The 14,072-nt window shown below is 34.3% G+C and overlaps 1 protein-coding gene across 1 annotated transcript; it reads left to right on the top strand.

Annotated features, from left to right (window-relative positions):
* Positions 1-2,957: 2,957 nt before the first annotated feature.
* On the top strand, positions 2,958-6,405 carry LOC113871469. Its single transcript, XM_027508569.1, has 3 exons — positions 2,958-3,330; positions 3,745-3,940; positions 6,198-6,405. The coding sequence occupies exons 1-3, from the start codon at positions 2,958-2,960 to the stop codon at positions 6,403-6,405; spliced, it is 777 nt and encodes a 258-aa protein (XP_027364370.1).
* The last annotated feature ends 7,667 nt before the right edge of the window (positions 6,406-14,072 follow it).

The raw sequence follows: 14,072 nt of genomic DNA, 5'->3' as shown, positions 1-14,072 counted from the left end.
TCTATGACTCATTAATATTGGGAAATATTTAAGAGATTTTTGCCAGCTACCCCCATCACCAAATCAGTGATCAATTGCTTATCCAATACCTTTATGAAAGACTGCATCCCATGGATAGGAGCATGATAGACGTCACAAGTGGAGGAGCATTGGTGGACAAGACTCTTATTGTAGCCCATAATTTGATTGAAAATACGGCTGCTAATTCCCAGCAATTTGCAACAAGATAAAACTCTTGTGTAACTAGAGGAGTGAGTGAAGTCCATATTGCAGAGCCCAATAAATTGGAGCACAAGATTGATGAGTTGGCCTCCATGGTGAAGTAATTAGCTTAGATGCAAAAGGATGTTGTTATATTTGTACATCCATCATCACCTATTCCAGCTATGCTATGTGGGATATGCTCAGCCACATATCATTATACTAATAGCTGTCCCACATTACAAGAAACTGACACTCTAGAAGGTAACCTTCAAGCTTATGCTGCAAATATTTACACTAACAAGTTCCCTTTTCAACAGCCGCAACAGTAGCCCAATTGGAATTTATCTTCAAACAGATACAACCCTGTCTAGAAGAACCATCCAAATCTAAGATATGGAACTCCTCACATCAAAATAACCAGTAGCAAGGCAACAATTATCAAGCATATCATGTTGGTCCAAGTAAATCCCATCAACCACAACAAGCTCCACAACATCACCAATCATCTTCCTCATAACCCAGTGCACCCTAGAAGAATGAGCCATCATTGGAAGAGGTCATGAAATAAGTGGCCATTAACAACATCACTTTCTAGCAAAGAACTGAGGTTAGCATCAAAACTCTTAAAAACCAAATGGAACAATTAGCCTCCTATCTGAACCAAATTCAATCTTAAGATTTAGGAAATCTCCCTACATATACCGTTGTAAACTCCAGAAATGTGAGTGCAATAACCTTGAGGTCTGGAAAAGTGATGCAAGAACTTGAAATACCCATGGACAAAGAAGATTTAAGCTACACTCCAGCTACAATTGACAAGAATGGAGAGGAAAATAATCAAGAACAATAAGAACCTGCACCTACCCAACGAAAGGCAGTAGAAGATGTTGAAAGAGCAATTCCTCTACCATTTCCTTAAAGAGTCATTCAACTAAGTAAAAAGACTACAAAAACTGACAAAGAGATTTTAGAGACCTTCAGGAAAGTAGAGGTGAATATACCTCTACTAGATGCAATTAAACAAATACCCAGATATGCCAAATTTCTGAAAGACTTGTGTACCCACAGAAGATGTCTGAAGGGTAATGAAAGGGTAAACATGGGTAGAAATGTTTCTATACTGTTTGAGAAATAGAAGTCTATAATGCTTGAAAAATGTAAAGACCTAGGGACATTTACCATTCCATTCATCATTGGTAACAATAGGATTGATAATGCCATGCTAAATTTAGGAGCATCCATCAATGTTATGTCATTGTCTATTTTTACTTCACTATCTCTTGGAGGTTATCTAGTTGGTCAACAAGAGCATAACAAATCCAGATGAAATTGTTGAGGATGTATTAGTCAGAGTAAACGACCTCATTTTCCCAGCTAACTTTTACATTCTGGATATGCAAGAAGGCAAATCAGTGAAGAGTGTTGCACCAATAATTCTAGGAAGACCATTTTTGAAGACTGTAAGAACGAAGATTGATGTATATGCCGAAACACTTACCATAGAATTTGGAGACAACATAGTGCGTTTTAACATATTGGATGCCACGAAGCACCCACCTGAGTATCATTCTGTCTTCCACATTAATCTTTTTAATGCTCTGATGGATGATAAATTTTTTGAATTTTTAGAAGAAGATTTTTTTTTTTCTGATTGTATAGATACTCTCATTTGTGAATCTTGTAATAATTCTTCTTTATGTGACACTTGTATTTCTGATTTTTTGAATGCAAATTCTGCAACCTCTGATGTTAAAGAGATTGAAAAATCAATAGGGCTAGAATATGAATTATTGAGTATAACAAGTACATTTGAATCTAACCCTCATAATTTGAATGTTGCAAAAATTCAAACAAATGAAAGTGCCAAATCACTTTCATTTGTATAGCAACCCTCCACCCTAGAGCTTAAGCCATTACTAGAACATTTGAAATATGCCTATCTAGAAGCAGATGAAAAACTCTCAGTGATAATCTCCACCAAGCTAGATGTTGATGAGAAGAAGAGACTACTTGAAGTGATAAAGAGGCACAAGAAGACCATAGGTTGGACACTAGCTGGTATTCCTAGAATTACTCCCTCTTTATGCATGAACAAAATACTATTAGAGGAGGGTGTTAAACCAGTGAGACAGCCTCAGAGGAGGATGAATCTAATTATATTGGACGTGGTGAAGAAGGAGGTCACCAAGTTACTTCAAGCTGAGATCATCTATCCAATTTTAGACAACACTGGGGTCAACCTAGTCCAAGTGGTTCTAAAAAAATCTGGACTCACCGTTGTGAGGAATGAGAAGGATGAACTAATACCCACCAGAGTTTAGAATAGTTGGAGAGTCTGTATAGACTATCGGAGGCTAAACCAGGCAACCAGGAAGGACCACTTTCCACTGCCCTTTATTAATCAGATGCTAGAGAGGTTAGCTAGTAAGTTCCATTACTGTTTTCTTGATGGTTTTTCTGGTTATTTTCAAATATGCATAGATCTTGAATACCAGGAAAAGACTACTTATACATGTCCGTTTGGCACCTTCACTTATCGGAGAATGCCTTTTGGCTTATGCAATGATCCTGACACATTTCAAATATGTATGTTAAGCATTTTTTCTGACATAGTGGAACATTGTATAGAAGTTTTTATTGATGATTTCATTGTATACGGCCCATCTTTTTCTGAATGCTTAGTTAACTTAGAGAAAGTTTTGAAAAGATGCATAGATACTAACCATGTGCTGAATTTTGAGAAATGTCATTTCATGGTAGAGCAAGGTGTATTTCTAGGTCATATTATATCTGAAAAAGGCATTGAAGTAGATCCTACAAAATTAGATGTTATTGTACAATTGCCTTGCCTCTCTTATGTCCGAGAGGTTTGTGTTTTTCTTAGCCATACAGGATTTTACAGGAGATTCACTAAGGACTTCTCCAAGATTGCCATTCCTTTTTCCAAACTTTTGCAAAAAGAAGCTGAGTTCAACTTTGATGAGAAGTGCAAAGAGGCATTTGGCATTCTTAAGAAGGCCTTAACCACCACACCTATCATCCAACCTCCAGGTTGGACAATGCCATTTGAGTTTATGTGTGACGCCTCAAATTTTGCAGTGGAAACTATCTTAGCACAGTGGGTTGGTAAATTTTCCCATATTATTTACTATGCTTCTAGAACCCTGGACCCAACACAGTATAATTACACCACAACTGAAAAATAATTATTAGTCATAGTCTTTGCATTGTATAAATTTAGGTCATATCTTTTAGGGTCAAAAGTTATGGTTTTTAGTGATCATTCTGCCTTGAAATATTTGTTGAAAAAGACAAATTCTAAACCTAGGCTAATAAAGTGGATGCTTTTACTTCAAAAGTTTGATTTAGAGATCAAAGACAGAAGTGGAACTCAGAATTTAGCAACAAACCATCTGAGCAGAATAGAGGGAGTTCCTGAACCCATATAAAGTTGATTATGGAAAAACTTGTCATCTTCCAGTTGAGATAGAACACAAGGCATATTGGTAGTGAAGACTTGTAATCTACACTATGACTCAGTTGGGGAGCAAAGAAGGTTGCAATTGCAAGAATTAGAGGAGTTGCATCTTGAGGCTTATAAGAACTTAAGAATTTATCAAGAAAAGACCAAAAGGTACCATGACAAGATGATATCTAGAAAAGAGATCTGTGCTGGTCAAAAGCTCCTCTTGTTTAACTCCCGCCTCAAATTCATGCCTAGAAAGCTTAGATCAAGGTGGGTAGGACCATTCACAGTCATAAAGGTACTCCCTCATGGTTCAATGGAAATTAAGAGTGACTCCACTAGTAAGAGCTTCATGGTAAATAGGCATCGCTTGAAACATTTCTTGCAAAATTCAGTTTCCTAGGAGGAGGTTGAAGAGATTGACCTTCACAACCCTTATCCTGACTAATCCACTTCATACGTCAAGCTAGTAACGTTAAAGAAGCACTGTGTGAGAGGCAACTCACAATGTTCTCAGGAATTTTAGTTGTTTTTCTGCAATAAATGATGGTCTTACATTTGAATTTTAATATTTTATTCTCTTAATGCATAAACATTACTCTTTGCATTTTGCCTTAGCAATTGACTTGTTTTTCTACATAATTATTGTTTTTGCGAGGTGAGATTGCAATTTTTTGACCTAAGTACTGCATAAAGTCAAGAAAATTTAGATGCAGTAAGATAGTAACCACCTCCATGGCTTAAGGTAATCACTTTGATAAGAAAAATGAAAGATTATCATAAAGGTAATCACTCTCCTAAACAAGAATAATCACTTTCAGCTTAGACCTGCGTACTCGCTCTCTATAGTGAGCACTCTCATAGTTGAGAGTGATTACTTTCAAAGCATTTAAGCTAAAGTAGGTGCGCGTATCCACTTTCACTTATAAAAGTGAACACGCCCAAGCATTTGTGCAAATCACACAGTGTAAAGCTCTCTGGAGTGTTCACTCTTACTTACAAAAGTGAACACACAGAGCCTTTTTCGGAAATATAGATGGTAGTTACTCTTATAAGTGAGAGTAATCACGCGCAGCTTCAATATGAAAAAAATACATTACGCATGTTTATTATCAGTTTTGAGAGTAATTAATTTGGCCACTTATAGATATATATATATATATATATATATATATATATATATATATATATATATCGTACTCACTATCTCAGTCATCCTCACTCAATTTCTGAGCATTTTCACTCCTACTTTCAAATTCTTTATCACTTTCCACCCTCGCATTTGATTTCTTGCACCAAGGATCCTGCTTTTTTGCAATTTTTCACAGCTCTGCACATTTGAACCAGGTAATTGCTTAATCACTCATCTCTTAAACTGGGGTTCCTTACTGTGAATTGGGGATTCTGAATTAGAGACCTCTGGACTACAATTGCTGACTAAAATATGTAATTCCAAGGATTTTTTTTGTGATTAAGGGATAATGGGAGCATTTGATTCAATTATTTTACAACATTTGGCCATGTTAAACCCTAGGGTAGTTACTCTCGCCTACAAAAGTGCTTACTTTGAATGTCCTAATGTGTTAGTGCCTACCCTAGGTTCGTTCTGGGTGTGTAATAACTGACTTATGCTACATTTCATCTTTCCATAGTTAATACACAACATTCTGTTCTAATTGATTTTGTCATGAATAAACCCCTATAGTGTTTACTGTCATACATAAAAGTAACTACTTGTCTGCAAATTTCTCCAATATATTGTTCACTTTGAGATTATCTGGTGCTTTGAATTTTGAATGATTTTGTTATTGCTACACTCTCCCTTTATACACATAACCAGCCCTGAACATTTCATTAGTGTTGCTGGAAATCTGCATGACCATACACTGCACACACACATTCTTTTTTCAATTTTACACATTAAAAGTGGTAACTCTCATGTCCAAAAGTGTTCACTGTCTGTGTGTGAATTTTTTTAAGGCTAGAGTAACTACTTTGAATTGTACTCTATATGCTTGGCCTAGTTTTTCTGCAATCTGTTGCATCCAATCAACCTGTGACAGCTACATCCCCATGCATTTTCATTAACTATTGCATTTCTCTGCATGATTGCACTTGTGTTGGACTGTTGCTGCATGCACACCTTGGCAGATTTATGTTCCACAGTAATTATTAGCCTTTCCTATAGTGAATACTTTGATAGCATATCGATTATTCTGCAATACATTCTTCTTGCACAAGTATTGCCCACCTATTGCCACAAATGCATACTGCCATTTGCATGTTATTTCATGTAAAGTTTACACTTTTAAATTGATTTGTATCTATTTTCCTACATCAATTGCTTGTCATATTGCACCTAGAGTAATTATTGTAATTTTCACATAGTAATCACTATGACAACACAAAACTTCATAGTAATTACTTTGATATTCACTCTCATTTTGAATCTAGAAGTACACCAACCTTACTATTTTTGCTATATCCTTATACAATTAACTCACTATTTCTTTTCCTTTCCCTGTAGCAAAATGGTAAACACCCCAAGAAACACTCCAAGAACCAAGAAGATTAGGACTGTTGGTGCTTCATCATCCCAACCTCCACCCACACATGATCCTAAGTTCATATCAATTGCCCACGAGAACTATTACAGGGCTAATCTCAGAAGACAGATAGTGCAGGATCAGAATTTTGAGATCCAACAGGGCACTTACACTCAGTTTCAGGAATAAATCCAAAGAAGGGGATGAGACCTTTTTACCACCTACGCTAGAAATGGGTGGAAGGAGATCACCTAAGAATTTTATGCTAACGCAATGAGGCTGAAAGGAGAGGCAAGATGGGCAGCTAAACTTCTCTACCTTCAACAATCTGAAAGAGAAGGACTACAAGCCTATTCTACAAGCCATGTGTAAACCTGGGGAGAATTGAGAGTTTGACATGCAACTCCAGCCCAAGAATCTAACCACAAAGCATCTCCTTCCTCCAGTCAAGGTGTGGAGCATTTTCCTTCTGAACTGTTTCATGGCAGTTCATCACTCACCCACTCTAGCTGTCAAGAGAGCTGAACTCATTTATGTCATTCTCACTGGCATGCCCATCCATGTGGGAGATGTTATTAGCAATTTCATCATGAACATCTTGAGCACCAAGAGGATTCACTTGGTTTCCCATCCATCATCACCATGCTCTACCAAGATGCAGGAGTAGACATGGGTGAGTATCAACAGAGGATCAGAGCAGCTCATCCTATCACTACAGCCTTGGTGAAGGACCTATTTAATCCTAGAAAGAAGACTGTTGACCCAGGTCTTTCTCTACCTGTTGAATACAAGAAATGAACACCATTAAAATTGAGAGAATAGGTAAAATAGATAGCACTGAGGCAGGATGCACTGCATGCTGGCCAAAAGTCAATGCTGAACCTGATGGAGAATATGATGCTTAACATAGGAAAAAAGTTGGGCATGGCATCAGAACAGATTTATGAAGTCCCTACATTCACTACACCATTCCTCAGAGCAATAGTTAACCAAGACCTACCTCCCTTTACCACTACAGCCACTGCACCTACACTAGCAGCTGAGGAGAATAACAACTCTAGTTCTTCAAAAGAGGAAGAGGAAGAAGCAAATGACCTCTCCTCCTCCAGCATTATCCTTGAACAATATTTGACACTTTCATATATCGCATTAATAGTTCAGTTTCTGTACTTTTCTTAATTCATTTTGCGTCTTTGTGTACAGAATGCCCTTTAGTCCCATCAAGAGGATCATGAATTTGATCTCTGAGTTATGAATCCATCATTTATGAAAAGGGGGTGATCTCTTTGTCTTTGTTTCATATGTTTTTAATTTGAATTTCCTGCACAGTTAACATAGAAAATACAAAAACATTTTTGTTATTTTTGTTCAGTTTTGTAATCCTGATCTTACAATCTTATTACACTTTCCATTCAACTCATGAACACATTGTGCTTTGTAAACAATTACCATTCCTACCATATTGAACATATTTTTTTATAAGGTGAACTGTACTCACATGTTACTAAGTAATTATCTTTATCATGGTAGAGAATTGAGCCTTAAATTTTATTTATGTGTTCACTTTACATGTATTTTTGCATCTATCCTCTAGAACTTGCACTGCTTCTTAATTTAATATGCATTGTGCAATTTTTCATGTAGATGATTGAGACCTTCTTTGCACACATTCATCCACCCTAGAACACTCCCTGCATATAATTATCTTGTCTAAATTATTATTTTTGCCAAACTTAGTCTACAAAAATTATTTTTTTTACCTTAAGAGAAGAATTTCTTTTGAGTTACATCAAGAGTGAATGCAAGAAACTAAGTTTAGGGTACAAATTATGACTATAGTTGCTTGAGGACAAGCAATATCTTAAGTTTAGGGTGGTGGACATTATACATATTAATAAAAAGAGAGAACAAGAAATATACAACAAGGGCATGAGTTGAAAAGATTTCCATATAAGGCAAATTAATGAAAAATGTGGTGAAAGAATGCTTGAACCTCTTAAGCTGTATCATTTAATGCATTCCATTCTAAGTTGTTGTACTCACTCACTCAAAAGAACTCCCTTCTCTTGAAAACAACTTAAGCTTTTAACCCTCCTTGATCAAAATTAAACCTAACCTAACCCATTGTGACCAACAAAGCCCTCATGATAGGTGATTCATTGTATTAAGGCAAGGGAGATTGAGAATATGGGCAAGTATATGGTAGGGTTGGGTAAAATGTATGAATTGAGGGGAAACACTTAGCCTTAAACATTGATGAGTGAAGAGTGAAACACTATCCTGTGAGCTAGATAATTTCTTTGCATGAAGATAATTAATAAAAGTGTGATTTCTTTGTTGAATAAATCCATGATCTTGGAAATATTGGAAGTGCCAATTAAGAGTCTAAGATTGGAAGAAAATCTTTGAGAAAATGTTTTGGATAAATCTAACCTTTTACATTCAATTTTCTTGAATTTTGATTTGCTTGAGGATAAGAAAAAGTATAAGTTTGGGGTTGCGATAAATCCACATTTTATAGATATTTTGTTTATCTTTTTATAGATTTTTAATAGAAAAATAGACTTAAAAATTGTAAATAATATAAAAATTTCATTTAGGTCAATTATTATAGCTTTTTTAATTTTTATCTTATTTACGCTAATTTCTATAAATATATTTTGCAATTTTGATCATTTGAATAATTGTGCAGGAAATTCCAGACAAATTCCATGGATTTTTGGCTATTTAAAAAATATGAGGTTAAAGTAATTACTCTCAGGCATCATAGTAACTACTCTAGAGAGCCAATTCCAAAGGACAATTCAGAGTATCCACTTTCAGAAGCGAGAGTAATCACTCCAATGCCAAAGGAAGCACCCAGTCTTGCGCGTGTTCATTCTTGTAAGCAAGAGTAATCACTCCAGTGAAGCCCCAGACTAAAACTACCCGCGCGTGTTTACTCTTGTAAGTGAGAGTAACTACGTGGGCCCAAAGTAACAACTGCTATACATGAGAGTGATCACTACAGAAGGGAGGAAACCTGTGGATGTTGTGCGTGTTTTCTCTTGTGAGCAAGAGTAATTACTATGAGGGGGCGTCAGACTTAGTATAAATAGATTCTTAGTAATGAGGGTTAGGATCTTTTGACACTTTTAGATTTTTTCCATTTTAGGAACACTTTGTAGAACTAGGTGAACCTTGGGTGACAGCCATGGACCCAACCTGGGGTTTGAATTTCATTTTCTTCTTACTTCTCTTTCATTTTTACATTGATTTTTTTAATTTCTCTTCACTTTCATTTTGTAATTCTGAGACCCATCCTCATGAACGGCTAAACCCTTTGTAATCCTTAGTGAGTTCACTTAAATTCTTGAAGTATTGGATTTTGAATGTTAATACAAATCCTTTTCTATTCAGAATTTCTTCTTTCTAATCTCTTGAATTGAATTAATGGTTGAATGAGGGGTACATTGCTTAATTAACCTTAATTCATTTTAATGAGATTCGAAACTTGAATTGCTTAATTTTGGGTTTATTTCTAAGGTTATTTAATCATGGGATGAGAGATTAGAGTCCATTGAATTGCTTAATTTTGTATGGAAATTTAAGGTTGATTTTGATTTGTTAAATTAACCTAATTCTGGAGAAGAGGAAGTGTATTAAATCTTAAGAGGAATGAGGATAGAATCTATATGAATAAACTAGGGGTTATTGCACTTTATTGATTGAACTTTATAATTTTGCTTCTTTCTCTTTGCATTGAACTTTATAATTTTGCTTCTTTCTCTTTGCATTGAACTTAGAATCACACAAATCCCCCTTCCCCTCCCCCCCCCCTATTTATTTGCTTTCTTAGTTGATATTTTCAACATGTTTAATGTATGTTTTCAACCAATGTCATTGGAGATAACTTAGGCTTGCACCTTAGACTATATTAATTTTTCTGCACATTTTGATGAGGATTGGTGACAAAATCTTTATGCAAATCTAGCGATCATCAGCCACCCCCAAAGATGGGTCAAAATTGTAGGCGAGACACCACATCCTATCTTTTCCATTTGGTGTATCTAAGCATCCTAGTCGTGTTAGAGCTATAGGCTTTGATGTCATACAAGGATATGCATTTGGATCGTCACAATTAACGCATCATATATCATTTATTGAGCAACAAAATATGAAGCATTTGGTAGCGCATCTAACATAGATCACATCATTTGACAGAGGATCAAGGACTACTACCATTTATGCCAAGTCAAACATCATTCATACCTATAGTTACTCTATCACCGTTCATCTTACAATTGTGAAAAATGCCTTTCATCATCCCTCTTTAAATGTCTCATATGAACTTCAGTCACAACTGTATATACCATGTAATAGCCTAAAAGGTAACTGCCCACCAATAAGTTTTGTCGATATTCCTAAGAAACTCATAAATTAAATTTATATATAGTTATTTATGTTTTTGCATACTTTGGATTATACACTAATTTTACTGCTATTTTATTGTTGAGGATGACCATCAATCTATGTTGTATTTGAACATCCCACATCGGCTAATTTTATTTCACTCCTTATATTATTCGTTATCATTTGTTGGTTATAATCAACTTAGAAATGTTCACTAATTGAAAGTGTTACAAAAATTAGAGAGAACTACTAACTAGCAAGTATACTAGGTATTTGTAGCAAGTAATAAAATTTTGAAAATCAATATGAGTCTCAAGTATCGTCCACAGGAATCTTATTTTCAATTACCACTTCACAATTTGGCAATTAGTTGAGCCACACAATTCATTTGGAAGATTTGTAACATGTAAAAAGATGAGAAATAAGAACATTAAAAGGTAATAAAATGCTGTAAAACAAGATACAAATTTTAGATTGATAATACTATGTGAAAAGTAGTTAAGAATCACTTTACTAGATTTTCAATTGCAATATAATCATGTTCTGGACTCTTAAGAATTTTAATTGATTGATAATCAATTTCACTTTTTTAACCAAAGGACAATTCCTTGTCTCATTGATCCTAATACCTAATTAAACCTTCCTAATTCTTTAGGTAAAATTTAATCAAATACTGTATTAAGTTTTAAAAATTATAGGATTACTAGATCATGATACTTATTCCTAATATCTCAATAATCTAGGCATCTAACTTAGATCTGAGAAATAAATTCAATTTCCATTGATGAAGATTCCTCTAAGTTCAATTGAATGAAGGATTAGTTCACAACTACATTACAAACAGAATCACATACTCAATTCAATTAAAATCTCAAGATCCAAATTCAAAATTACATCATAATATCAAATCTGGATCCATAGATCCCTAAAAAAAATGTTTAGAACAACATTACAATGGAAGAAGGAGAAGTAAGAGAAGAAGAAGACAAGGAGCAGAAGAACATCTTCGACGACCCAATCTTCACCCTGATTCCTCTAGCAATAAAGCTTGAAAGTCACTCTCAATCCCTTTCTCTGACTTTCCTTGGAAGTTAAAATTGTTACAAAGTGAAAAATAACAAAAATGAACAAAAGTCCCTCAATCTGAACTTCTAACTTCTATTTATAATGTTTTTACCGCCTTTTCCACTTCCACACTTTAATCTCTGAGGATTATAGCATGAAAGCTCTTCTAGAAGCTTCTACAATTGAATTAGGAACTCAAATCATCCAAAGTCGACACTTAGAAATGATTTTCAAATTTATGTTATTTTGCATGGACACTTTAAACGGTAAGAGTGTCCACGCGCAAGTGTTCTATATGGAAAAGCCTCTTGCGTAGCTACTCCCACCATATAGAGTGGACATATGCTTACTGCGTAGCTACTCTCAATGCGTAGAGTGGACACGCGCATTTTGTATATCTACTCTCAATGCATAAAGTGGACACGCTTAAGGTTCTTCAGGATTTCTGTTGCTGGAGTGTTCACTTTCATCACTTAGAGTTGCTACTCTCTTGATCTTCATGGATTTTCTTCTTTAAAGTGTTAACTCTATGTATTCAAAGTGGTTACGCCCAGCACTTATAATCTGATTCTTGCTCTTTTAGGCTCAATCCTTTTACTTTTTCCACTTCAATATTAAATTCAAATTCTCAGCTCAAGCTTCTACACAAAAATTAAGTCTTTTTGAGTCAAATTGTTCAGATTTGAGATAAAATCTAGAATTCTAACTATTTACACAATTCTGAATATTAATGCAATTTTTATGGTATTTCCAAGTTTACATAGCACTTTACTACTTATTTATTAACAAAACTATAATAAAAAATATAATAAAATATGGATTTATCAGTAAGCAACATTGGATGTTAATTGTCATCAACATAAGTGATTCAACCTTATATTATAGGGATCCACTTCGTCATAACCTTATAAAACAGATACATCTACAAAATTTGTTCAACAAGTAAGCATTTAATTCAATGTCTAATACATATGAATGTATTTTAATTGTAACATATTTATTTGTTTTATTTTGTTAGTGTCATTATCACTTATCTAGTAGAGAGGGGAGTTTAAGTGTGTAGGACCAAGGTGCATTAAATTAGATGGACCACTGTACAAATATGTTTTCCAAAGTACCTTTTAAAATAGTTGTTATTACACTATCTATAATATTATTATTTATCATGTTTTATGTTTTTAACTTATACAAAGTGTCCTAAACAAATAAATAGCAATAATTGTGGATATTATGTGTGTATCTTCATTGGAAATACTATGCAGCATGGACAAACTACAATTCCAATTAATATAAGGAGTCACATTTCTCATTTAACTTAATTTTGTATATTTTCCATGTGTTGAGTATTTTTCAGCATTTCAATTTCTAACCTTTGCTGATAATAGAATTCAAAGGGAGTGATGTGCATATCTCTATCATAATTTTTTCAAAGACAAATTATGTAAAATAAATTCTTAGCAATTGTATTTATATGAGAACTTACTATATTATTTTACATTTGCAAGTATATTATACTTTTTTATTATTGATTTTCCTTCTCCAATAATATAATTATATTGATTTTGTCCTTGTTTGAATTGTTCTAGAATTTGGGACATTATTGAATGGTTCATAAATTGAGTTATTTATTGATTGTAATATAACTTGATCTATTAGATGTATTAAAGATACAAAAATGATCCCAACTTTATTTATTAATTGATTCATATTACTTCTTTGTTTATTAAGTGTATCAAATTTTTATAAATTTTAAAATAAAAGTAGATTTTGTCCAACTTTACCAAAACTTAAGAGGGCTATAAGTGTACTTTGAAGAGCTATTCCACGTCACAACTATTTTCAGAATTTGCAGAATATCAACGTCAAACTTGTTTTCCAAAGTACACTTTGTAGAACAGTTCAAATGGAAACGTTTTCCAAAGTACACTTCTAAGAACAATTTGTTAATTATTTTCCAAAATTTGAAGCACTTACATAGCGCCTTTTGTGAGAGTAGTTTAAACCACTTTTTAGGGTGATGCTGAACCACTCTCCCATCTCCTTTCTGGTGTAGTGATTATATCTTTACAACATTTATGGCTACTTTGAATGTTTTATTATTAATTATTATTATTATTATATATGTATATATATTCATATGTGTGTTAATTTATTTGATAATGATGTTTATGTATATTAAGTACATGGATGTGTGTATTTATGTATATGCATGATTGGATAGGGCTGAGATGAGCTAAGTGCCTAAGTGCATGGCGTGATACTGGGCTGTTCTCGCTAAAGCGAGAAGATTCTCGCTGTAGCGAGAGGGCCCTGGGAAGAAGGACCAGAATTGTCGCCTTTTCACTGTAGCGAGAGACGTCTCGCTGTAGCGACAGAGCGACAGTTTGGGGTGCATTTAT

The sequence above is a fragment of the Abrus precatorius genome, unplaced genomic scaffold (genome assembly GCF_003935025.1).
Source record: "Abrus precatorius isolate BTA unplaced genomic scaffold, Abrus_2018 Scaffold7, whole genome shotgun sequence".
Lineage (NCBI taxonomy): Eukaryota > Viridiplantae > Streptophyta > Magnoliopsida > Fabales > Fabaceae > Abrus > Abrus precatorius.
Note: the sequence above shows the minus strand (reverse complement) of the source record. Positions and strands in the feature narration are given on the sequence as shown.

Coding starts and splice junctions, on each gene's coding strand:
- LOC113871469 (XM_027508569.1), top strand. CDS start 2,958: ATGGTAGAGCAAGGTGTATTTCTAGGTCATATTATATCTGAAAAAGGC. Junction 3,331..3,744: donor TATCTTAGCACAGTGGGTTG/GTAAATTTTCCC, acceptor ACTATGACTCAG/TTGGGGAGCAAAGAAGGTTG. Junction 3,941..6,197: donor CCTAGAAAGCTTAGATCAAG/GTGGGTAGGACC, acceptor CTTTCCCTGTAG/CAAAATGGTAAACACCCCAA.